Below are 23,991 nucleotides of genomic sequence, written 5' to 3'. Positions count from 1 at the left end.
TTTTAAAATAAATTTAGTGATTTGCATTTTAAAGTATAGATATTTAAAAGTTGTTGTTATGACTCACTTACCAATGAATCGTATATGTGTGTGCCAACTCGCACTTGTTTAGTTGATCATTTATCCGCCAGGAGGTTATGTTTTCAGTGTTGCATTAACATTTCTCCAGCATTCTTGTTGTATAGTGTCAAACCGTGATTAACTTTCCTGGTGCTTTCGTGTAGAGCCTAACGCGAAACAAATAATTCTTCTTTTTTTCACTCGATCGTCAAAATTTTGAAAGACTATTTAAACATAGATATGGACGTGAGTCTACTACTGCAACATTCGCAATATGGAATACCTGTGGTTTGCGTCCTGGTTTGCGCCATCCTTGTCTTCGTCTTCGGCTTCAAAAAAGCCGAGCAGCCACCTTTCGCTCATCTCTCCGTTACTTCAGACGTGGACCGGAAGCTAGCCAACAAAAAACGAAGTAAAACCAAGGAAAAGGTGTGTATACACGAAATTGTTTTCTATCATAATCATTTGCGTGAAATTTTATCGAAAAAACGATCCGCGTCTTTTATAAAGTACCTTCTCTTTGCCATATGGTTTATATTAATTACTTTGGTTTTCGCCTTGTAGCCAACGACCCCGAATCAGCCACGCACATACACGTGTCACTGATCAGCTGGGATAATGTAAATTTGACGCGCGAATTTAATGAAAATGACGTAACAAAACAGACCCCAAGAAATTTACAATGCAGATTGATTTTTAGTCAATGAATTATTAATCAACAGTATACGATATACTTCTCTTTCATGTGTTAAATTTTCATTTCTCTCTAGTCTTATGTCCTCAGATTTATTTATACCATTTATACATACCTAGAGTTCACATATCACTGTGTTATTATTGCAAGTCCTTAAGTCACGTGATCCCTCACAGAAGGGCGTATACCCCGATTTCTGAAACAGTATATTAAAAAAAATTTTCTCATTTTCGAAATATAAAAAAAGTTCTCAAATTTTTAAAAATTGTCTACTTTACTTTTTTTTACTATTTTAATTAAAATTTACGAAATTTACCTTCTCTATTTATCATTTTGAAATATAACAGAATATGTAAAAATTTGATAAATGAAAAGAGTGAGAAAATTCAAAAATCTAAAGTCCAGAGTCTAAAGTTGATACACACACATAAATATCTAATCAATTTTCACTAATTACAGAAAGCCGCTAATGGACAGCTAGTCACCGAGAAAGCGAGTCCTGCAAAGAAGACGGTTATCGCAAAATCAGAAACAACAAAAAAGTCATCGAAAAATGATGATGTCGATGGCAAATTAAAGGAGAAGAAGCAAGAGGACGATAAACCCGTCGTCATCAAGAAGGAAAAAAATCACGAGGCTAAGTCGGGAAAGGAGAATAAAGTCGAGCAGGTGAAAAATAAGAAGAACCTGAAGAATCTTCTACAGGAGAAACCAGTTGATTTTGACGAAGGTAAACTGAAATAAATATATAATTTAATAAAAAATTATAATAATGATAAACAAAAAAATTATTATTAATTTAATAATAATAACAGGGCTCGAACAGTTTTATGAAAAAAGATCCGCAAAGTCCGTAATTTGATTGAAAAAGGACGAAAATTTCGTAAATTGTACGATATAATTTGGAGAATTTGAGAAATTACAAATGATTGCAGAAATTCAATTATTTTCAAAAGTAATAAAATTCTTCGCAAAAATTCAATTCTGTTCAGAAAATTTTAAAAATTCTTGTCAAAATTTCAATTATTTTTAGAAGTAGGTAATAAAATTTTTCTCTGAAATTCAATTATTTTCAAAAATTTTAATAAAATTCTTGACAAAATTTCAATTATTTTCAAAAATTTGCCTCAATTCAATGATATTCAATATCAACTATTCTAATAAAATTTTTCAAAAGAATTCAATTATTTAAAAAATCTTTAATAAAATTCTACGTAAATAATAAATTAATTTCATAAAATATTATAAGAATTTCACAGGAATTCAATTATTTACAAATTTTTTATGAATTTCTTCGCAATAATTCAGATATTTTTATAAATAATAAAAATTTCACAGGGATTCAATTATTATCGTAAATAATAAATTTCTTCTCAATAATTCAATTATTTTCATAAATAATAATAAAACTGATCGCAGAATTTCAATTATTTTTAATACAATTTTAATCGAATTCCTTGAAAAATGTAATTATTTTTAATAATTTTATTAAAAATCATCGAAATAAATCAATTATTTAAAAGTTTGTTGATACATAATTTTTTATGAGAATTTAATTTTAAGAAGCATTTAATTATTCAATAAATTATTAATTTTTGTATTTAAATAATTGAATTCTCGTAGAATTTTCTAATAAAAATTAATTTAAAAATAAATTTCAGTTAAAATTTTAGCTTTAGAATTTCAATCATTTAAAACAATTTTCCTCAATTCATTGATTTTTAATATCTACAATTTTAATAAAATTTTCCAAAAGAATTCAATTACTTAAAAAAAAATTTAATAAAATTCTACCCAAATCTTTAATTATTTTCATAAAATAATAAAATTTTACAGCAATTCAATTATTTTCATAAATAATACAATTTTTACAGGGATTCAATTATTTTCGTAAATAATAAAATTTTCTTCAGGAATTCAATTATTTTCATAAATTTCAATTAATTTTAATTTTAATCAAATTCCTCGCAAAATGTAATTATTCTTAAAAATTGTATTAAAATTCGTCAAAAAAATTCAATTTTTTTAAAATTTGTTGATTTAAATTCTTTATAAAAATTCAGTTTTAAAAAACATTCAATTATTCAATAAATTTTTTTTTGTATTTAAATAATTGAATTCAAGTAGAATTTTCTAATAAAAATTGATTTAAAAATAGATTTAAGTTAAAATTTCATATTATAATTGAATTTTAAAAGCAATATAGCTTGAATTTGTAGAAATATCTGAATTTGGAAAAGGTTTCAAACTAAAATCTTTGAAAATCTGAATCTTCCAAATTTTTAACTAACAATTCTGTGTGGAATTAATTTTTTTTAGAAAGTTTAACTGCTGATTTTTTTAAAAATTATTTCAAGTTTTTATTTTCTAATATACATTTAATTGAAGAATTCACGAATAATTTAAATTTTGGGAAATTGAATTGTAAACAAATGATTTTGAAAATTCCCAAAGAACTTTTTCAAAAATTATTAAAAATAATGCATTTATAAAAGAATTTTAATTAAAAACACGAAAGAAAATTTAATTTTAAAAAAGTTACAAAATTTGGGCAGAAATTCAATTATTTTCAAGACTAATAATATTCTTCGTAAAAATTAAATATTGTTCAGAAATAATAAAATTCTTCTTAGGGATTTAATTATTTTCACAAATAATAAAACTCATCGCAAAATACAATTTATTTTAACACAATAAATTTTAATCGAGTTTCTCGAAAAATGTAATTAGTTTTAAAAATTTAATTAAAATTCGTCGAAAGAATTCAATTATTTAAAAACTTGTTGATAAAATTCTTTATGGGGAAAAAATTGAATTGAATTGAAAGAAACATTTAATTGTTCAATAAATTATTTATTTTTGTATTTAAATAATTGAATTCTAGTAGAATTTTCTAATAAACATTAATTTAAAAATGAATTTTATGTAAAATTTGAGATAATAATTGAATATTAAAAACAGTATCGGTCATGTTTTATAGTTATGAAAAATTTAATTTCTAGTTTTAACTTTTAAGTAAAATGTTCTCTTATTTGACTCAGACTGGTTATATTTTTTTGTGGTCCGTAAATGGTCCGTAATTTTTAATTTTTGGTCTATAAATTATGATTAAATTATGATGATGACGATGGTGATAATAATTGTGAGCGAAATAATTTTCTCTGTATTTTTTAAATACATTTTAAAACAGTGAATGACAAAATATATTTTCAGGTGATTGGGAACAAGCCTACTCGCGAAAAGACAAAAAGAACAAGAAGAAGGAGGAAGACACCCCATCAAAGAAATCAAAGAAGAATGCAAAGAAAGCTGAATTGATTAATGAAGTAGCCGTTAAAGAAAAGGATCAAGAGAAACCAGAGATTAAAGACAAAGTTGCCAAAGAGACCGAAAATAAAGAATTAAAGGAGAAGGATAACAAAGACGTTGTTCTTACACCCATCATCAGTGACAATCTCGAGACTGAGAAGAAAGTGGAGAAGAAAGCCGAAATTTCCAACAAGGTATTTCTTAATTCATTTTCTATTCTGTTTTCGCACTATTATCAGTTAATTTTCATACTGTTTTCAATTAACTACTATTTTAGTACTACTATTATCAATTAACTAATTTATCATTTGAATTACAATCTGGAAAGTTAATTTCACTCTTTCTTTTAGGTCGAAAAGCCCGAAAAACCCGAAAAGGAGGAGAAGAAAACTAAATCCAAGAAGTCGAAGAAAAACAGTGAATCTGAAAAAGTAGCTGCTGCTGTAAAATCAGAACCAAAAATTATCGAGAAGAAGGTGGAGGAGGTCATCGTCAAGGATGTGCCGGAGCCCATTAAGAGCGAGCAGGTAGTGGAAAAACCTGTTGCTGCTTTTGACGAATTAGGAGGTATTAATATTAATTATTATTATCCTATTCTTTTAAATTTCTTAGAAATAATTAATAATCTTCGCTAACAAACAAATTAACAATCAAGGGAAGTTAATCACCGTAATTATAATTTTATTTTTAAAAATTTCTTCCCAATATATTCAATTATTTTCCAAATTTTTAATTAAAATTATTAAAAAATTTAAAGAAACTCGTCAAAAGAATTTAATTATTCATAAAAACTCTAATAAAAATTTTTGAAGCCATTTGTAGATTTATTTATGTTCGAAATCAAATAAATTTAAATTTGATGAGAAAAAAAACCGGGAATTTTGTTTTGAACGAAAATTGTAGACACTCTGAATTTTTTGTAAAATAACCTAAAATTTGACAAATAATTCTTATAGACAAAAAGTTGCAATTTTTATTAAAATGAAACTTTCTTAAATAAAATATTCGATACGATTATTTGAAAACGATTGTTCGAACGATGTTTGATATTATTATGATACTTAATATTATTTTTTGTATATATTTTGATACTAATTTGACATTATTCTTGCAGATGTCTGGACGGAAGCGAAACCCCAAAAGAAGAGCAAAAAGAAGGCTCGTAGAGATAATTAAATGAAATCAAGTGGACAAAGCAGTGTTGCTTGAATAGGAAGTAAAAAAAGAAGACCTCTTTGGCTCAGGAGAGACTGTCACAATGACTAAAAATCAAGTGAGAGAGAGTTTATAAAGCATTCGTTATTCACTTGACCAAAATTTTCTTCTCCCCTTGTACATAGTACCAAAAGGATCGAACTCAAAGATCCATTTAGAAAGTATAAGTTGTACTGCATCACAATCGCAAGAAAAAAAAAAGTCAAATTTCTTTCTTTATTGTCATTGACTTATTGCTGTATAAACTTCATGCTGCCTTATATATAAAATACGTGGGGGATAAGTCACAAGTTTACATATAGAAATAATTAATGATAGCGTGTTACAATATTATACACATAATTTACTTTACATAAGTTGAAAGAAAAAAAAGTTTTAAAAGTTCATAATTTAGTAGATTAAATTCCTGGTTTTTTTTTCAAGTAATAACAATAATCATTTAAACTTTAAAGATTCTTTACACTTTTTTTTGTCAATCTTGGGTGTAGTTTAAATTTATTAAAGAACAAAAGTTACTTTTTTTTGCAAAGTTAACTAATTTAATTGATAATTGAATGTGATCCAAGAATCGAAATATGTCTGAATGATTTTAATAGAATAAAAATATTTTCCTAGATTTGTTCTATTTTTTGTAAGGAAGGATAAATTTAAAAAAAAAAAATCAGCAACTTTGCTCAACTTCTTTTTCTGTTTAAATACATTAAGTTCTTTTAAAGAAAGGAAATGTGTGGGAAAAGAATTTTTTTTAACTCAAAAACTAATAAATAAACTTGTGTATCGCTCTCTGAAAAATCCTGACTTCCAAATAAGTAACTAGGGAACAGAATTTTGAGAAATTTTTTGCTTTGAGTGAGAAAAAATGTATGTCAGGATTTTCTATATATCATAAAAATCTTTTTTTTTTCTCTAAAATATTTTGATGTATGTGTATGTGCAATCAATAATGAACGTTGAAACTACGAACAATCGAGTGTAATATTTGCAAAACTTTAATCAAACTTGAATGTGTCTGTTGGACTTAATTGAAAAAGTCGAAACTTTATAAATATAGTGTATTTCTGATGTTCATCGAATATGTATGTCGAACAACAGGATAGTCAAAAAAAGAATTTTTCTTCTTTGGCAATCTATAGCGTCCCCTGTTGAATATAAGAAGTGCTGTGGTTTATTTTTAAAAAATGAAAAAAAGTGAAAATGAAAATTGCGAAAGAAAAAAAATAAGAACTTTTGAGAATTTTGATATTCTCTAAATACGTCTTTTTCTCTTCAATTTCTACAAGACGTTATTTTTTTGATCTTTTTCTAAGAAAAGAAAGAATTTCAAATTTTTAATAAAGCACTATTTTTTCTATTCCTTTAAATTTTTGATTAAAAAAAAAAGAAAGAAATGTTTGTGATAGTAATCATGTTTATGTCTTTGAAATTGACAAATATTTTTTGCATCGATAATAGTCATTGTTCTGCAAATAAAATTGCAACCAAGTTAATTAATGCATTTTGTAACAATAATAGTAAGACAAGTAGATCACGATTCTCAAAAATTCTTATCATCCTGAATAATGAGAAGAGAACAGTTTTTTGTAAATGAAAATCAATTTTTTTTATTGAATATCCGTTTGTGATTGTCTAATTTTGTTCGTTCTTTCGAAAAGAAAGTGTTTGAAAATTTTTTGTTACGTGAACTTTTTTTTGTTCAAAACATTTTGATGTGCATTAAAAAAAAAACGTTTCCAAAAATTATTTTGTGTAGGAAAAAAAATCAACACTGAAAAATTGTATTAAATTCAATTAATCGACTGACTTGATTGGAAATTAAATTTTTTTTTTATTAAATAATTAAATGGAGAAATTAGAAGTAGACTTTGAGTTAATGTTAATTTAATATTGATGATTGATAATTAATATTATAATAATGTATTAATAATAATTAATGAATAATGTCAAGAATCAAGTATGCAGTCGATTAGTTCTATTGAATAGAACATTTAATCGCAAGTGTAGATTTTGGTAAATTATGTCCCGGTGTAAAACAAAATTGTACATTTTCGTATTGTTATTTTGTGTAATGAATTTTGTCATCAGTTGTTTCTTGCCAATGTGCCAAAATTGGTTGCGCTAAGTCATGTGAAATGGGGTATCGACAGAGATTATAAAATAAAAAAAAAAACTTTTATTCTATTCACTGTCCACTAAATCAGATTTTCATTTCAATTTATACATTTCATTTTAAATTTTTCAATTCATTTTCATTTCATCGTTTGACTTTAATTCACACTTTAATTCTCAGTTTTCATTTAATTTTATTTTCAATGCATGTTTGAAGAATATTTTATTAATCAATAAGATAAAAATCATATTTTGAACATTAAAAGAAATTGCTGATCGATATCCTATCAAGTGTTATAGACTGTCGCTTGTTGAAGCAATTTTCACATTTTCTACGTGTTTTAAGGTGCATATTTTAATTTTGATAAAGTAATATATATAATTCAAAAGTAGAAAAAAACATCGTCCAAGTAGAAATTCCTGTGTGATTTATATTAGATACTTGGAGTATGAACATTGCTTCACCTTTGAATGGATTGAAAACGACCAAAAAAAAAAAATTGAGAAATGAAAGAAAAGACTCAAAGTAGTTCAGATTGAACAGACTTGTGTATAATTATATAGTTCGTACATACAAAAACACAAGAATTGAAATAATTTCTTTCGGAATGTACTTAAAGAAAAGAAATTTTCCAGATGAAAAAAGACAACATATTATTGAACATCAAATTGTCCTGAATTAAGGCTTAAATTAAAAAAAAACAAAATGAACGTAGTACTTGTATTTTTGTAAAACGTAAAAACAAAAGTAACTAACAAATATTCATTGTAATTGTATATTATACTTATTATTATTATATATATATGAATACCCTGTGTATAATCATAACACACAAATTATCTTTACTCGGCGTTATAGCTCGTATAAAGACATGATGATGATGATGATGATGATGATAAAGTTGTACATTTGTTAGAAGATATTTTGAATATAACATTACAATTGTACATAATTCTTCTAGATAAGACTTTGGTTTAGACTCAGAAAAATAAAAGCAATTTCGCTCTTCTGATCAGTCTTGGAAGAGATAAAAAAAAATCTAGAAGAACGTTGGATTGAAATATAATAATATTAAGTGGGAATTTTTGTGTTTTTAAGGTTTGAATCTAAGTTATCAATTTTTTTCCGTTGGAGAGAAATATGTTAACTTTTTAAAAGTCCGATATAATTGTGTGTAATAACGCAATATCTGTACGAAATAACTCAAATGTATTGTCGTTGTAGCAATTTTTAGAAACTCCATCCAGGAATTCATAATTTTAGCTAGATAATATATGTTAAGGAAAATCTGATATGAAAAAACTATTTTTTTTTCTTTTGTGTCCTGTATGCAATTTTTTGGTCGAATGTACAAAATAATTCCTCAATAAGAAATATGTTCTACAAAAGTATATCTGACTTTTCTTACTCATTTACCATTTTTATTTTTTTACCATTTCTATTTTTATTTTTATCTATTTATTTTTTATTACTAATATATATATTTTACTTTAACCTAGAAATTAAATTTTTCATAACTATAAAACATGAAGATATCGATGACTCCGAGTAATAATTTTTAATTAAATAATTACATTTTTCGAGGAACTTGATTAAAATTTATTGTATTAAAAATAATTGAAATTCTGCGATGAGTTTTATTATTTGTGAAAATAATTGAATCCCTAAAAAGCATGTTATTATTTTTGAACAATAGTTAATTTTTGCGAAAAATATTTATTAGTCTAGAAAATAATTGAATTTTCTGCAATAATTTGTAATTTTTCTAAAATTAAATTTTTTTTCGTCTTTTTAACTAAAATTCTTCTATAAATGTATTATTTCTAATAATTTTTGAAAAAGTTCTTAGGAAATTTTCAAATTCATTTGTTTATAATTCAATTTTACAAAATTAAAATTATTCGGAAATTGTTCAATTAAATATATTTATATATTAGAAAATAAAAACTTCAAATAATTTCAAAACAAAATAAAATTACTGTTTCAAAAAAAATTATTACTACAAAATTTTCAGTTAAAAGTATGAAAAATTCAGATTTTTAAACATTTTAATTTGAAATCTTTTCAAAATTCAATTATTCTAAAAAATTCATGCTATAATGCTTTTAATATTCAATTATAATGTGAAATTTTAACTGAAATTAATTTTTAAATTAATTTTTATTAGAAAATTCTACGAGAATTCAATTATTTAAATACAAAAATAATTTATTGAATAATTGAATGTTTCATAAAATGGAATTCTCATAAAGGATTTTATCAACAAATTTTTAAATAATTGATTTCTTTCGACGAGTTTTAATAAAAGTTTTAAAAATAATTACATTTTTCGAGGAATTTGATTAAAATTGTTTTAAAAATAATTAAAATTCTGCAATAAGTTTTATTATTTATGAAAATAATATTGAATTCGTAAAAAGAATTTTATTATTTACGAAAATAATTGAATTCCTGTAAAAATTTTATTTTTTATGAAAATAATTGAATGATTAGGAAGAAATTTTTTTAAAAATTTGTAAATAATTGAATTCTTGTGAAATTTTTATTATTTTTTGAAAATAATTAAAGGTTTGCGTAGAATTTTATTAAATTTTTTTTCAAATAATTGAATTCTTTTGGAAAATTTTATTAAAATTGTAAATATTTAAAATCATTGAATTGAGGAAAATTTTTGAAAATAATTGAAATTTTGTCAATAATTTTATTAAAATTTCAAAAAATAATTGAATTTTAGAGAAGAATTTAATTATTTCTAAAAATAATTGAAATTTTGACGAGAATTTTTAAAAATTTCACAACAGAATCGGATTTCTGCGAAGAATTTTATTACTTTTGAAAATAATTGAATTTCTGCAATCATTTGTAACTTCTTTAAAATTCTCCAAATTATATCGTACAATTTACGAACTTTTTGTCTTTTCTCAGTCAAATTACGGACTTTACGAACCTTTTTTCAAAAAAACTGATTTTTACGGTTTTTAAAGAAAAAAACTTTCGAACTAAAAATGAAACCAAAAATGAATAAGAATAACGTAACATTTCCTTTTAAATAAAAGCTTTCCAATTATTTTATTGTTCATAACATGGAATATGTTTTCATATTGTCAACTGTACATGTTAATAAATACTGCCTTACATTTTGATTGCACATTTCTTCAACAGTAAAATATTTAACAAAACGGTATATATTACAAATAAAATTGTAAAAAACAGTATACTGGTATAATATATATGTACAAAATCGTTCAACTATATGTAGAAAATAGAAAACAAATTATTAATAATACTGCAATTTATATAAATTATTATAATAGAATTTAACGAATTCAATATAATTAACTGTGATTAAATATAATCAACTCTAATTAAATATAACTGTCATTAAACATAACTATAATTGAATATAATTATAATTAAATATAATAATTGAATGAAATTATAATTGAATAGAATTATAATTGAATATAACTATAATTGAATATAACGATAATTAAACAACGATAATTAAATATTAACGAAAATAAAATTTCCAAAACAAACCTAATTATTTTGGTGATAGACCTCCTTTTTTAGAATATTTGCTACATTTTCTCTTGAACTTTTTAACACCACTCTCTTCAGTCTCCTTGTCATTTGGTTTTGTCATTTGATTTTTTCGTGTTTTATTGTGCGCTTCACGTGGACTTTTCGCCGGTTTTCTAACTCTTCGACGTATTAATAATTTGACATTTTTCCTTGAATTATTATTACCAGTGTGCTTCGCAGTTCCTTTATTCTTACTCTTTTTGCCCTTTTTACCACCGGATTTACTGTCCATTCCGGCAATTATTGCCGCAGTATCGGCTGAAACTGTTATTTTTGATTGTTGTGGCGTTACAGTGACTCTGATAAATGAATCGTAAAGAATATCACCACACGATTCACCGGAACAAAATTCTTCACCACATTCGCCACATATTTTCACGCTACTCTCAATAATGCCGGCTCTATTTTTATTTCTTCTTATTGGAGTTATGTGGGCACGATTTTCTTTCGCCGATGTTTTTACTGCTAATTTTCCCATTTCCACCTGCAAAAAATTTGCATAAATAATCTGAAATTTTTTTTTGAGTAAAGATATCTTTTACTGTAGACTGTCACATTTTTGTATTTCTTCTAATTAACGAAACAAAAAAATCGAAAAAGTGAAGAGGAACAAGGTTTTTAAAAATACCAGTTTGGAGAACATTTCCTCGTCTTGACGGAGTTTGGGTCGAACAGAAGTCAGCATTCTCCAATCAATAGCAACTTGTTGTAATTCTTGAAGATTCAATGATTTCATATCAGGAGGAATTGGATCTCCATAGCCCCATTCCTTTCCAATTGATTTTAATTCACGTTTCGTCGCTCGCCATGAAAAATCCTTGTCCCTCACTCGAATGTCTTCTTTCTTCACCTGTCGAAAAGAAAAAATACATTATAGGTACGATAAGTTCTCTATTTTGGTTGACAAAAGAGAAATAAAATATTCGTAAAAAGAAAAAAAAATTTAGACGCTATTAGGCATCAACACCTTTTATCCTCAAAAAAGGTGAAAAAGGGGAATTTTTTTCTTCAAAAAGGGGCAAAAAAATTATTTGTTTATACAACTTGCATATATAATTCAAATTTTTTATTATATAGCATCTATAAACAAGTTTTTTGAGAATTTTCAAATTCATTTGTCTACAATTCAATTTTACAAAATTTCAATTATTCGGAAATTCTTCAATTAAATACATTAGAAAATAAAAACTTCAAATAATTTCAAAACAAAATTCAATTACTTTTTCAAAAAAAAAATTATTTCTACAGAATTTTTTTAGTTAAAAAGTATGAAAAATTCCGATTTTTAAAGATTTTAATCTGAAATCTTTTAAAAATTCAATTATTCTCAAAAATTCATGCTATAATGCTTTTAATATTCAATTATAATGTGAAATTTTAACTGAAATTCACTTTTAAATAAATTTCTATTAGAAAGCTCTACGAGAATTCAATTATTTAAATACAAAAATAAATAATTTATTGAATAATTTGTTTCTTAAACTTTTATTCTCATAAAGAATTTTATCAACAAATTTTTAAATAATTGCATTCTTTTGACGAATTTTAATAAAATTTTTAAGAATAATTACATTTTTCCAGGAATTTGAATAAAATTGTATTAAAAATAATTGAAATTCTGCGATGAGTTTTATCATTTCTGAAAATAATTGATTTCCTAAAAAGAATTTTATTATTTATGAAAATAGTTGAATTATTGCAAAAAATTTTATTAAAATGTTTAAAAATAATTGAATTTCTGTGAAAAATGTTATTAAAATGTTTAAAAATAATTGAATTCCTTAGAAGAATTTTATTATTTATGAAAATAATTGAATTTTTGCAATCATTTGAAACGTCTCTAAAATCAAAATATTTTTAGTGTTTTTAACTAAAATTTCTATATCAATTCATTAGTTTTAATAATTAATTAAATATAAATATACATTAAAAAATTTAACTAATTTTATTATTATTATTATTTATTAATAAACGGGACCAATTTTAAAATAATTCTCATTTGAAGAGACCCAACGTAGTCGGGCGAAAGTTAATGTAGTTAAAAAGGAGAAATAATTTTAGAATAATTTAAATTATGAAAATTTTTTCAAAACTCTAAGTTCTTTAAAAATTTACGATTATACTTTGAAAAAGATATCAATAAAAGAAAAACTTCTTTACTTTTGATTAGAAAAAGGTGAAAAGGGGACAAATCACCAAAAAAGGGGAAAAAAGTGCCAAAATTGAAAAAGGAGACAAAAGGGGAAAAGGGGACCAACTGTATGATGCCTGCGCTATTTACTTTTTCCGCTTTGATTTTATATTCAGGACATCGTTCCATGAGTCTGCGAAATTCTTCTTGAGAGTTGCAAGTAGCTTTACTTAAATCTGGTATTAAATTTGCATCTTTTTTGTCGTCCTTCAATAAATCATCTAGTTGAAAAGCCATTTTATTTTATTTACGTCTGTCACTTTTTCAGGCACGCTGAGTTCGCAGATACTTCCCCCATCGCCGCACTGATGTCGTTGGATTAAAATTTTCCTTTGACTCATCGTAAAATTTTTGTTTCAATAATTTCATTATGCAAATGGAACACATAAAACAACAGAAATTTAACACAGTAAAATTAGAATAAAGCTGCGCAAAAATAAAATATCAAATATTTGGCTTCTAATTTTTTAATAAAGTTCGGTTATTGGCGACACTGGACAGGATTGCTTCTGCATTATCAAAAGTCCCTGAAACAAATATTTCACGTAACGATTATTATACGTTTGGTTTAATTCGATTTAATCTTAATTTTTTACGAAAATAATTAATTTTTGCTTTCTCATTTACATTAATCTTAATTTTTTTACGAAAATAATTAATTTTTGCTTCCTCATTTACTTTGATCTTAATTTTTTTACGAAAATAATTAATTTGTTGTTGTGACTATTAGTAAAAATACTATTAATACTATTAGTAAATAATAATAAAATTAATGTAGTTGAAAATTGAAAAGAGGAATTATTCAGATTCCAGATGAGTTTACTCGGAGGGATTTAAATATTAAAATAGTATTTGATAAATAATTTTCATACGTTTCTCAATGAGGAAAGATGTGAGAGAATTTCTTGGCCGCACCAATTTTTCGAGTCCACATTATCCTGTAGAAAATTTGACTGGTAGTTGGAAGATTGACTATACTTATTTATGTTTCCATGCTCGTTTCTATGCTCCACAATATTGATTCTCCCGTTTTCGTCAAAACGCAATGGTATAGTAGAGTTGAGACTATCCATCGACAAATCAGCGTCGTAACTATCCAACTTTGCCTTACGTCTTGTTAAAATTCTCGTCTTCTGTTTGGAATTGTTATTTTTCCTTGGATCTGGCGACGGCGATCTTTGAAACAATTTTTTTTTTGAGAATTTATATGTTATGCTTCACATATTTTCGAAGTGTGTGAATTTTTGCTTTTTCATTAAACGCAGACTTCACACTCGATAATTAATTTTAAAAAGTAGCAAAAAGTAGCTTTCAAACTAAGAAAAGTAGTAAAAAAGTACCTATCGAAAAATTAAACTTGACGACAAAAAAAAAACTCGTTTTAGACACTTCACAAAACTGACAAAAATTACATTCCATATTTTTTATTTTCATCACTTTTCCCTAATTTTTATCAAGAATATTTACTTCTTTCTTATCGTGATAATAAATTCAATTCCTGCAACGAATTTTATTATTCATGAAAGAATTTAAATATTTATAAAAATAATTTAATTCCTGCGAAGAATTTTATTAGAATTTTTTTAAATAATTGAATTTCCAAGAAAATTTAAATTACTTTTAAAAATAGTTGAATTCCTGTGATTAATATTGTTATTTATAAAAATAATTAAATTTTGTAAAGATTTATGAAAATGCTTCAAAATAATTGAATTTCCGGGAATAATTTTGTTACTTATTGACATAAATGAAATATTTCGAAGAGTTATTTATGTAAATAATTGAATTCATGGGAAGAATTTTATTAAAGTCTAAAAGAATAATTGAATTATTTCAAAAAAGTCTAATTAAAATTGTATTTAAAATAATTGATTTCTTTCGAACAATTTTTTAAAAATATTTGAAGATAATTGAATTCCTGTGAAAAGTTCTAATATTTTTGTAAATAATTGAATTCTTGCAAAGAATTTTAAACAACCATTTTCTTAAATAATTAATTTTTTCAAGGAATTGAAATTAAATTTTTAAGAATAATTACATTTTTTCAGCAATTTCTATAAAATTGTGTTAAAAATAATTGAAATTCTGCGATAAATTTTATAATTTATAAAATTAATTGAATAGTTGCAAAGAATTTAATTAAAATTTTAAAAAATAATTGAATTTCTTAGAAGAATTTTATTATTTATGAAAATAATTGAATTATTGCGAAAAATTTTATTAAAATATTTAAAAATAATTTGAATTCCTTAGAAGAATTTTATTATTTATGAAAATAATTGAATTATTGCGAACAATTTTATTAAAATGTTTAAAAATAATTGAATTCCTTAGAAGAATTTACAAATTTTTTCACAATAATTCAATTATTTTCATAAATAATAAATTTTTTTACAAAAATTCAATTATTTTCATGAATAATAAAACTCATCATAGAATTTTAATTATTTTTAATACAATAAATCGAATTCCTCGAGAAATGTAATTCTTCTTGAAAATTTTATTAATATTCCTCGAAAAAATACGATTTTTTAAAAATTTTTTGATAAAATTCTTTAGAAGAATTCAATTTTGAAAAAAATTCATTTAATTAATAATTTTTTCATTTCTTTATTCAAATAATTGAATTCTCCTCGAATTTTCTAATAAAAATTGTTTTAAAAATGAATTTTATATAGAAAATTTAAAATAATTGATAATTGTTCATTTATTTCTTTCGAAGAATTTTGATGAAATTTTTTAAATTAATTACATCTTTCGAAGAATTTACTTAAAATTGTATTAAAAATAATTTAAATCCTGAGAAGAATTTTATTATTTATGAAAATAATTGAATAATTGCTAAGAATTTTATTAAAATTTTCAAAAATAATTGAATTTCTGAGAAGAATTTTATTATTTATGAAAATAATTGAGTTATTGCGATAAATTTTATAGAAAAGTTTAAAAATAATTGAATTTCTGTGAAAAATTTTGTTATTTTTGAAAGTAATTGAATTCTTCATAAGAATTTTATAAACATTGTTTTAAATAATTGATTCTTCGAAACATAATAAATTTTATGAAAATTTTACTTTAAATAATTGAATTCTTGTGGAAAACTTTATTTATGAAAATAATTGAATTTTTCGATTAATTAATTGAAAATAGTATTGAAAATAATTGAAATTCTTCGATGAATTTTCTTATTTATGAAAATATCTGTATTTTTGTTCAGAGTTTTATCAAACATTTTTTTTAAAAATTGAAGTTCCGTGAAAAATGTTATTATTAGTGAATTCCTGTGAAATTTTTATTTTTTATTTAAATAATGAAATATTTGCGTACAATTTTATTAAAATTGTTTTTAAATAATTGAATTCTTTTGCGAAATTTTATGAAAATACTAGATATTGAAAATACATTGAATTTTGAATATTTTTTTGAAAATAATTGAATCGTTTTAAAGAATTTGATTATAATTTTTGAGAATAGTTTTCTTATTTCTAGTATTAGCGAATTTAAAATAGTGGAAATTCTCAAAAAAATTAGAAATAGTATCTTCTAGTGGCTGAAATTAAAAAAAAGTACGCAAATAGTAGCATAATGTAAAAAAGTAGTAAATAGTAGGTTTTAGTAGATGAGTGCGAAGCCTGTAAACGATAATTTAAAGACATTTTTTACCTCGAACCTTCGTCGCTGCTTTCGGTGCGACGTCTTCTGAGTCTCATACTCATACGGCGTTGATAGTGAGGGTCCTTTTCACTTTGCGTCCGATATCTTGTACCTGGACTAAGAAGATCTGTTTTCACTTTAAAAATTCTTGATTCCGTTCCGAAGATTTATTCAAGTAAATGACGAGTTTATTTCAATGATAAATAATTTACCGATTAGCATTCCATCGTGGTCGTGAGGCGAGACTCGTCCGGGGTTCCTTCTTAACTCTGGGTAAAGTTTTTACTGTCATTTCCTCGGCGGCGCTGGTGGCAGTCGACCTGTTAGTATTAATTTATTAGTAAATCTTCTTTAATTCTTTAATGCAACTCTAAAATACTTACTTTTCAACATCTCGTTGATTATTATTAGCGGCCTCTTTACTCTCTTTCGTGAAATTGATATCCATTTCTTGTATTCTACTCTGCAGATCGAGAAATTCTTTTTCAGTGTCAGTCTGCGTGCCATAGTCTCTTGAATTTTGTGTTCTGTATTTACTCGGTGTTAGTAGTCGATTCTCCACAAATCTGGGAGAAGCTTTCGTTTTAGCACAAGTTACGTAGTTCGAATTGCAATTGACAAATGCGTTTAATCCGCTCAAAATTTGATTGACATCGTTCTTCCTCGGCGATGGTGTCATGACAAGATTGACAACTTGAAGATTTGCTTTACTCAAAAGTTCCGGATCGTCGAGTCTTCCGCTCAGAACGATCGCCACGTCCTTGCTAACTGGAATGCGAATTGAATTCATATCTTTAGACTTATCTTTGAATTTATCATTGAATTTATCTCTGGATGTATCATTGGATTTCTCTCTGGATGAATCTTTGGATATATCTCTGGATTCGTCGGAAGTATTGAGTTCAATGTCCTTTATCATTGTGGTGTTTTCTCCTTGGTTATTCATTTCTTTTCTATCCTTCTCTACTTGGGATTCAATCTGCTCTAATCGGGATAAATCTCGTTCTGGAAAACGATCTTTTGTGGAGTCATATGAATTTTTAATTGATTCACTATTTTCGTTGACATCACGTTTTCGTCGGAGCTTTTTCTCTTCTTTCGCTAGGCGCTCTGCTGCTTCGATTACTTCCCTCATGGCTTCGGCTTTCTTCAGTTTCGCGGTTTCCTTGTCTTTTTGCCTCCTCTGCTCTTCCTCGAGTCTAAACAATAGTGACACAATTAACACAATTGACAAAATTGATAAAATTGATAAAATTGTCAATATTGACAAAATTAACACAATTGAAAAGATTGAGAAACAGAATTGACAAAATTGACACAAATTGTTGAAAAATAAGGAATCAATTCGGAAAATGAAGAAAAGAGGAAAGCAGACCTTTGTTTTTCCTTGTCCCATTCTTTTTTGATTCTTTCCTCCTCTTCTCGTTCCTCTCTCAATTTTTTTTCCTTCTCAGATCGTCGTTGTCTTTCTCTTTCCTCCAATTGCTGTTTTATAGCATTTTGCAGTTCAACGGCCTTTTGTCTCCGACTCTCGCGTTCTTGAAGAACGTTAGCATCGATTGGCAAATTTTGGCCTCGCAAGTAAGTTTTGTTGGAGCCGGTCGATCCCGTCGTTGAACTGTCAGGACTGCTTGCACTGTCATGATTGATAACCAAAACCTGTCAACGAAAATGATAAACCAGAAAATAAAACACTTCTCAGGAGGGTGAAAATAATTTTAAGGTTTTTCAACGAATTATATGAAATTTTTTGCAAGTAATTGAAATCCTGTAAAGAGTAAAGAATTGTATTTCTTATATATAAAAATAATTGAATTCCTGCAACAAATTTTATGTATTTTTTTTTTAAATAATTGAATTCTTTTGAGAAATTTTATTAAAATAGTAGATTTTGAAAATATTTATAAGTAATACAATATTTCACATCAATTTAATTATTTTAAAAAATGTAATAAAATTCGTTGTAAGAATTCAATTATTATCATAAATAATATAATTTTTCCTAAAATTTAAATTATTTTTAATACAATTTTAAATGAGTTCCTCGAAAAATGTAATTATTTTCAAACATTTTTTGCAAGAATTCAATTACATTTCACAAATAATAAAATTCTTCGCTGACATTTAAATATTTTCAAAATCTACTATTTTAATAAAATTTCTCAAAAGAATTCAATTGTTTAAAAAAAATACATAAAATTTGTTGCAGGAATTCAATTATTTTTATAAGAAATACAATTCTTTACTCTTTACAGGATTTCAATTACTTGCATAAAATTTCATATAATTCATTGCAAGAATTCAATTATTTTTATAAATAATAAAATTCTTCACAGGATTTCAATTATTTTTAATACAATTTTAAGTAAATTTTTCGAAAAATGTAATTATTTTCAAAAATATTATTAAAATCCTTCGAAAGAATTCAATTATCAATTTTTTTAGTACTTTTTTGCAAAAGTTCATTAAGAATTTTCAAATCCATTTGTTTACAAATCCATTTTACAAAATTTCGATTATTTAGAAATTCTTCAATTATAAATATTTAGAGAGAAAAAAACTTGAAATAATTTCAACAAAAAAAAAAATTCAATTATATTTTTTTATTAAAAATAATTTTACATATGTATTTTCAAAGATTTAAATATAAAACCTTTTCAAAATTCAATTATTTTTGAAAATTTAAACTATAATGCATTTAAATTTTTAAATAATTGGATTTTTTTGACGATTTTAATAAAATTTTCAGGAATAATTACATTTTTCGAGGAATTTGATTAAAATTGTATTAAAAATAATAATTAATAATTTTATTATTTATGCAAATAATTGAATTATTGCGAAGAAATTTATAAAAAAAAAATAGTAATTAGTTGAATTCCTGTGAAATATTAATTATTTATGAAAGTAATTTAATTTTTGCTTAGAATTTTATCAACACTTTTTTTAAAATAATAAATTGAATTTCTTTTGAAAATTTTTATTAAAATAGTAGAATACTGAAAATTATTGAATTGAAGGATCAATTATTTAAAAAAAATGTAATAAAATTGGTTGCAAGACTTCAATTATTTTCCTAAATAATAAAATTCTTCTCAGGATTTTAATTATTTTTAATACAATTTTAAGTAAATTCTACGAAAGATGTAATTAATTAAAAGAATTTTATTAAAATTCTTCGAAAGAAATAAATGAACAACTATCAATTATTTTTAACTTTTTATCTGAAATTAATTTTTAAAACAATTTTTATTAGAAAAGTCTATGAGAATTCAATTATTTAAATACAAAAATGAAAAATAATTGAATAAATGAATTTTTTTCAAAATTGAATTCTTATAAAGAATTTAATCAACAAATTTTTAAATAATCAAATTTTTTCGACGAATTTTAATAACATTTTCAATAAGAATTACATTTCACGAGGAATTCGGTTTAAATTGTATTAAAAATAACTGAAATTCTATGATGATTTTTATTGTAAATAGTTGAATTCCTGTGAAATGTTTATTATTTATAAAAATAATTGAATTTTGGAGAAGAATTTTATTATCTTTAAAGATAATTAAATTTTGACTGGAATTTTTTTAAATTTTTGAACAAAATTGATTTTAACATTTGTAACTTCTTTAAAATACAATTTTTTAGTGTTTTTAACGAAAATTCTTCTATAAATCCATGATTATTAATAACTAATTAAATATTATATATCAAAAAATAAAATAAAATTAATTATGAATCCTGCAAATTTAATTTTTTCCAGCAATTTTAATAAAAATCCCTAAATTTTTCTTGATTTCCCTGAATTCCCTGACCTGTGAAAACCCTGTTTTTACCTTTTTTTAGAGCGCGTCACGAATACAATAAATTATTTACTGGTAATATAAATGTTTAAAAATAGCAAAATTCACCTGACTAGAATGGTCCAGACGAGAGAGGCCTCTTTCCAACCAGGAAGGTGGAGGCGGATCTCCCTTCAGAGGATCCTGACCCCAAATGCTTCCCCATCGTTGGCGATTAAATTCACTGCCCTTGATACTAATAATTCTTCTCGACGGTGGTAATGAACTGTCATCAGTATAGTAAGGATTCTGCCAAGTTTTCTCATTGCTAACAATGTCCGACGACTTGCAAGACATCAATGGATCTATAAAAATCATTTACAAATCAGTATAAAAATCAAAACACAAGGAAAAATAAAATTTGCAAAAAGACAAAAATAAAGTTTGTGCAAATAAAAAATAAAACACAAAAAATGTGAAAAAAAAAGAAAATTGATAAATGCAGAAGTACCTTGGAGTGAAGTGACAGTCGCCTCGACGGAATCACTGGCGTAGCCGGAAGTCTCGCCTTCTTTTTCCTCGTAGGGATGGCAGCAGGAATCGTTTGGATTATTGTGTCGAGCAGTGGAATGATGATGATTGTATTTCTGAGGTTTCGGCTGATAACGAACCCCGTCGACACCGAGAGCTCTTTGTTCCTACAAGAAATATATGGAACGTCGCGTGACCAAGAAACACTCAAATAGTCACATATACACATATAATTTATATTCAAAACTGACACGACTTGGTATTCAAATGAAGTAAAATTATACCAAACCAAATCTCCCTCTATCACGATAATCGTACCACTTTGTTGCTGAATGGCAAACCACCTCATTTTACGAGCTACTAAAAATCAAACGCTTCTTCCTTATATGTGCTAAAGTTATCATTTCGTTCTAAAACGAAAAATATTTCACAAATTAAAAATTAATAGTTAAAAATTAAAAATTAAAAATTAAAAAATTAAAAATTAACATTAAAAAATAAAAATTAGAAGTTAGAAGTTACAAATTAAAAATTAAAAATAAAAATTACAAAATAAAAATTAGAAATTACAAATTTTAGGTAAATTTTCTTTCAGTATTTTTTTTTGTGTAATTAAATATTTTCGCAGTTCAATTTATGATGAAAATTAGTAGAGGACAAAAATAATATTTTCTGGTAAATATTGAACTACGATCGAATTTGTAGAAATGAATTTTTAATGTTGAAACCCTAATGAACTGGCGACTCGTGATTAATATCACCTACTGCTCAAGGTGGAGGCGCACGTTAAGACGAATAGGTCAACGAACCATTGTGGTTGAGAAGGATCGATCTCAACTATATGAATAAAAGTTACTTTACTTTTTTCCCCCCTACTTGTAAGAATTATGACTTGTTCATATTTAATATTCCGATTTTCGGCTATAAAAATAAACGCCCATAAATCTTTTATTCTGAAGAGAATAATAAACGAAAAAAGTAGAATAATTGCTCTTCAAATTCGAATAAATGTCTTTTTTCTTTATATAAGTTTCCTCCTCAAATATTTAACACCTTTTTCGACACATTAATTCACTTAATGCAAATAATAAAAATTGGGATCGAACCTAAAAAAGAAAACAAATTCGAGATACAGAAAAAGAATACAAATAATGAGAAAAAAAATACAAAAAAAGGAAAAAGAATACAAATAATAAGAAAAAAAAAATACAAATAGTAAGAAAAAAAATACGAAACAAGGAAGAAGAATACAAAAAATGAAAAAGAAGACAAATAATAAGAAAAAAATACAAAAAAGGAAAAAGAATACAAAAAATAAAAAGAATACAAATAAAATTCGGGATTGAGAAAAAAAAATCACCTGAAGAAAATGTTGATATTGTTCCTTATTGTTATGAATCGGAGGCAAACTGGGACTCCTTCGTCTCGCTGTGTGATGATTTTCAATTTTATCATGAAGAGTAATGACACCACCATTCGAGAAATCCAAATTTTGAATACTTGAGGTGCAAATTCCAGAATTGTCAGACGCCAAACTTCTCAGACTCATGGTACTTCCGTAATGAGCGCCTTCGCGGAGAGGAAATTGATGCTTGCCATTTAACTCCGTCAGGCATATTCTCGAACTTGCAAAAAAAAAAGATAATTAAGAAATAAATTCATTATTGAAAAAAAGAGAAATATTTTTTTTTTACTCACCGTACAGCTGAACGAATCGAATCGGAAAATTTCATAGGACCCCAACTTCCGCCAAGTCTTCCCAATTCTTCTATATTTCAATAAATGAACAATTATAGTTTCTTTATTAACCAAAAAGGAAAAGAAAAAAAATTAGGTAATTAATTAATTAAAAATTTATTTTTTACCTCTTTCTTTAGCCCATTGTAATTTCTTTTGATCCACCAGAGAAGGTTTTCCAATCATTCTCTTCGGACACGTAACAAAAAAAATAAAGCGCAAACTCAAAAATTCCTACGAAATTTAATTAAACGAGTCAAAATTTGATAATAAATGTAACGTGTTATGAACATTTTTGAAAAATCAATTTTAAAAAAACTGTGTGTAAAATTTTTCTTTTTTGGTAAAAAATTTAGAGTTCCGGAAAGTTAAGAATTGACTGGTGCGGAAGAACGAAGTTCATGGTGGATTGTGTCAATATTTAAGACTGCGCTCTCTTGGCTAAGAAAGTCTACACCTGACTATGTGTATTTAGGTTTCATTTACCTGTGCGCCGAAAGAGTTTGCCCGTCTTCGATCGAGGGTCACCATAGAAACAATCGCCTCTGTTAAACCATAAAAGACTATCAGGGTCGATAATATTGACTCTGAATGAACCAAGGGATAGTGACCTTTTAAGTTCAATTTTTGACGGTCATCCTTATAAGATCGATGAAACACGTTTCTTTTTAATTACTTTTTCCGAAAATATTCGCCATTTTTAAAGGGCAAATTGTCAACAAGAACAAATCTCGGTGAAATCCTGAAATCGCACGCATAGAAAAAAATATCATTAGCATTTAAACTATGATGACTATGATTAAGAATCACTGTTAGTAAATGGTCACATTGTTTCAATATTTAGGCAATGTGCCAAAATTGCTGCAAATAAGTACTTTCGATAAAAATCTTCAATTTATTGCGACAATTACCTTTCAAATTCTTCTAACTTCTTTTCGTCCATTTCATCCACATTTGCTACTTCTAATCGTTTCTCATTGTTAGCTCCTTTCATTTGTTACTTTTCTTTTCCTTTCATTGTTTATTGAAATTGTCGTTAAAAACACAACAACAATAAACTTTTCCACTGTTGAAAAAGCGCCAAACTGGACACTTTAATTCAACCAATAAACACGGCAAGTGTAAG

At 25.2% G+C, this 23,991-nt stretch overlaps 3 protein-coding genes across 5 annotated transcripts; 1 reads left to right on the top strand and 2 right to left on the bottom strand.

The window, feature by feature from the left end:
* The first annotated feature begins 136 nt into the window (after positions 1-136).
* On the top strand, positions 137-8,776 carry LOC122505949 (myb-like protein X). The gene is made up of 5 exons (XM_043617854.1): positions 137-489; positions 1,214-1,484; positions 3,968-4,257; positions 4,414-4,630; positions 5,178-8,776. The coding sequence occupies exons 1-5, from the start codon at positions 301-303 to the stop codon at positions 5,237-5,239; spliced, it is 1,029 nt and encodes a 342-aa protein (XP_043473789.1). The 5' UTR covers positions 137-300; the 3' UTR covers positions 5,240-8,776.
* A 1,677-nt stretch (positions 8,777-10,453) lies between these two features.
* On the bottom strand, positions 10,454-13,593 carry LOC122505955. The gene is made up of 3 exons (XM_043617863.1): positions 13,252-13,593; positions 11,599-11,820; positions 10,454-11,454 (listed from the first exon to the last, which is right to left on the bottom strand). Exons 1-3 carry the CDS (start codon positions 13,396-13,398, stop codon positions 10,930-10,932), a joined length of 894 nt encoding a protein of 297 aa, XP_043473798.1. The 5' UTR covers positions 13,399-13,593; the 3' UTR covers positions 10,454-10,929.
* On the bottom strand, positions 13,547-23,969 carry LOC122505953 (myb-like protein X). Of its 3 annotated transcripts, XM_043617861.1 has the most exons (13): positions 23,777-23,957; positions 23,352-23,607; positions 22,994-23,099; positions 22,827-22,896; positions 22,489-22,753; positions 21,109-21,295; positions 20,727-20,962; positions 18,191-18,474; positions 17,199-18,014; positions 17,028-17,135; positions 16,825-16,932; positions 14,034-14,337; positions 13,547-13,688 (listed from the first exon to the last, which is right to left on the bottom strand). In XM_043617861.1, exons 2-13 carry the CDS (start codon positions 23,394-23,396, stop codon positions 13,629-13,631), a joined length of 2,589 nt encoding a protein of 862 aa, XP_043473796.1. In that variant the 5' UTR covers positions 23,397-23,607; positions 23,777-23,957; the 3' UTR covers positions 13,547-13,628. The 3 variants fall into 3 exon arrangements, 1 of the variants encoding a protein (XP_043473796.1); XR_006301960.1 differs by lacking the exon at positions 13,547-13,688 and having other exon boundaries at positions 14,205-14,337; positions 16,825-16,927; positions 23,777-23,969; XR_006301961.1 differs by lacking the exon at positions 13,547-13,688 and having other exon boundaries at positions 14,317-14,337; positions 16,825-16,942; positions 23,777-23,968.
* Between the last annotated feature and the right edge of the window lie 22 nt (positions 23,970-23,991).

This window comes from Leptopilina heterotoma, unplaced genomic scaffold, assembly GCF_015476425.1.
Source record: "Leptopilina heterotoma isolate Lh14 unplaced genomic scaffold, ASM1547642v1 Lhet_380, whole genome shotgun sequence".
NCBI lineage: Eukaryota > Metazoa > Arthropoda > Insecta > Hymenoptera > Figitidae > Leptopilina > Leptopilina heterotoma.
The sequence above is the reverse complement of the archived record's forward strand: the minus strand, read 5'-3'. Positions and strand labels throughout refer to the sequence as shown.

Bases quoted from the DNA above. Each gene is read 5' to 3' on its own strand.
- LOC122505949 (XM_043617854.1), top strand. From the start codon at position 301: ATGGACGTGAGTCTACTACTGCAACATTCGCAATATGGAATACCTGTG. The intron at 490-1,213 runs GTGTGTATACAC...CACTAATTACAG, and splicing joins GAAGTAAAACCAAGGAAAAG to AAAGCCGCTAATGGACAGCT. The intron at 1,485-3,967 runs GTAAACTGAAAT...ATATATTTTCAG, and splicing joins ACCAGTTGATTTTGACGAAG to GTGATTGGGAACAAGCCTAC.
- LOC122505955 (XM_043617863.1), bottom strand. From the start codon at position 13,398: ATGGCTTTTCAACTAGATGATTTATTGAAGGACGACAAAAAAGATGCA. The intron at 11,821-13,251 runs GTAAATAGCGCA...TCTTTTCGACAG, and splicing joins ATAAAATCAAAGCGGAAAAA to GTGAAGAAAGAAGACATTCG. The intron at 11,455-11,598 runs GTATTTTTAAAA...AATTTTTTGCAG, and splicing joins AGGAAATGTTCTCCAAACTG to GTGGAAATGGGAAAATTAGC.
- LOC122505953 (XM_043617861.1), bottom strand. From the start codon at position 23,396: ATGGTGACCCTCGATCGAAGACGGGCAAACTCTTTCGGCGCACAG. The intron at 22,754-22,826 runs GTGAGTAAAAAA...TTTTTTTGCAAG, and splicing joins TCGATTCGTTCAGCTGTACG to TTCGAGAATATGCCTGACGG. The intron at 18,475-20,726 runs GTGAATTTTGCT...TTTCGTTGACAG, and splicing joins GTCTGGACCATTCTAGTCAG to GTTTTGGTTATCAATCATGA.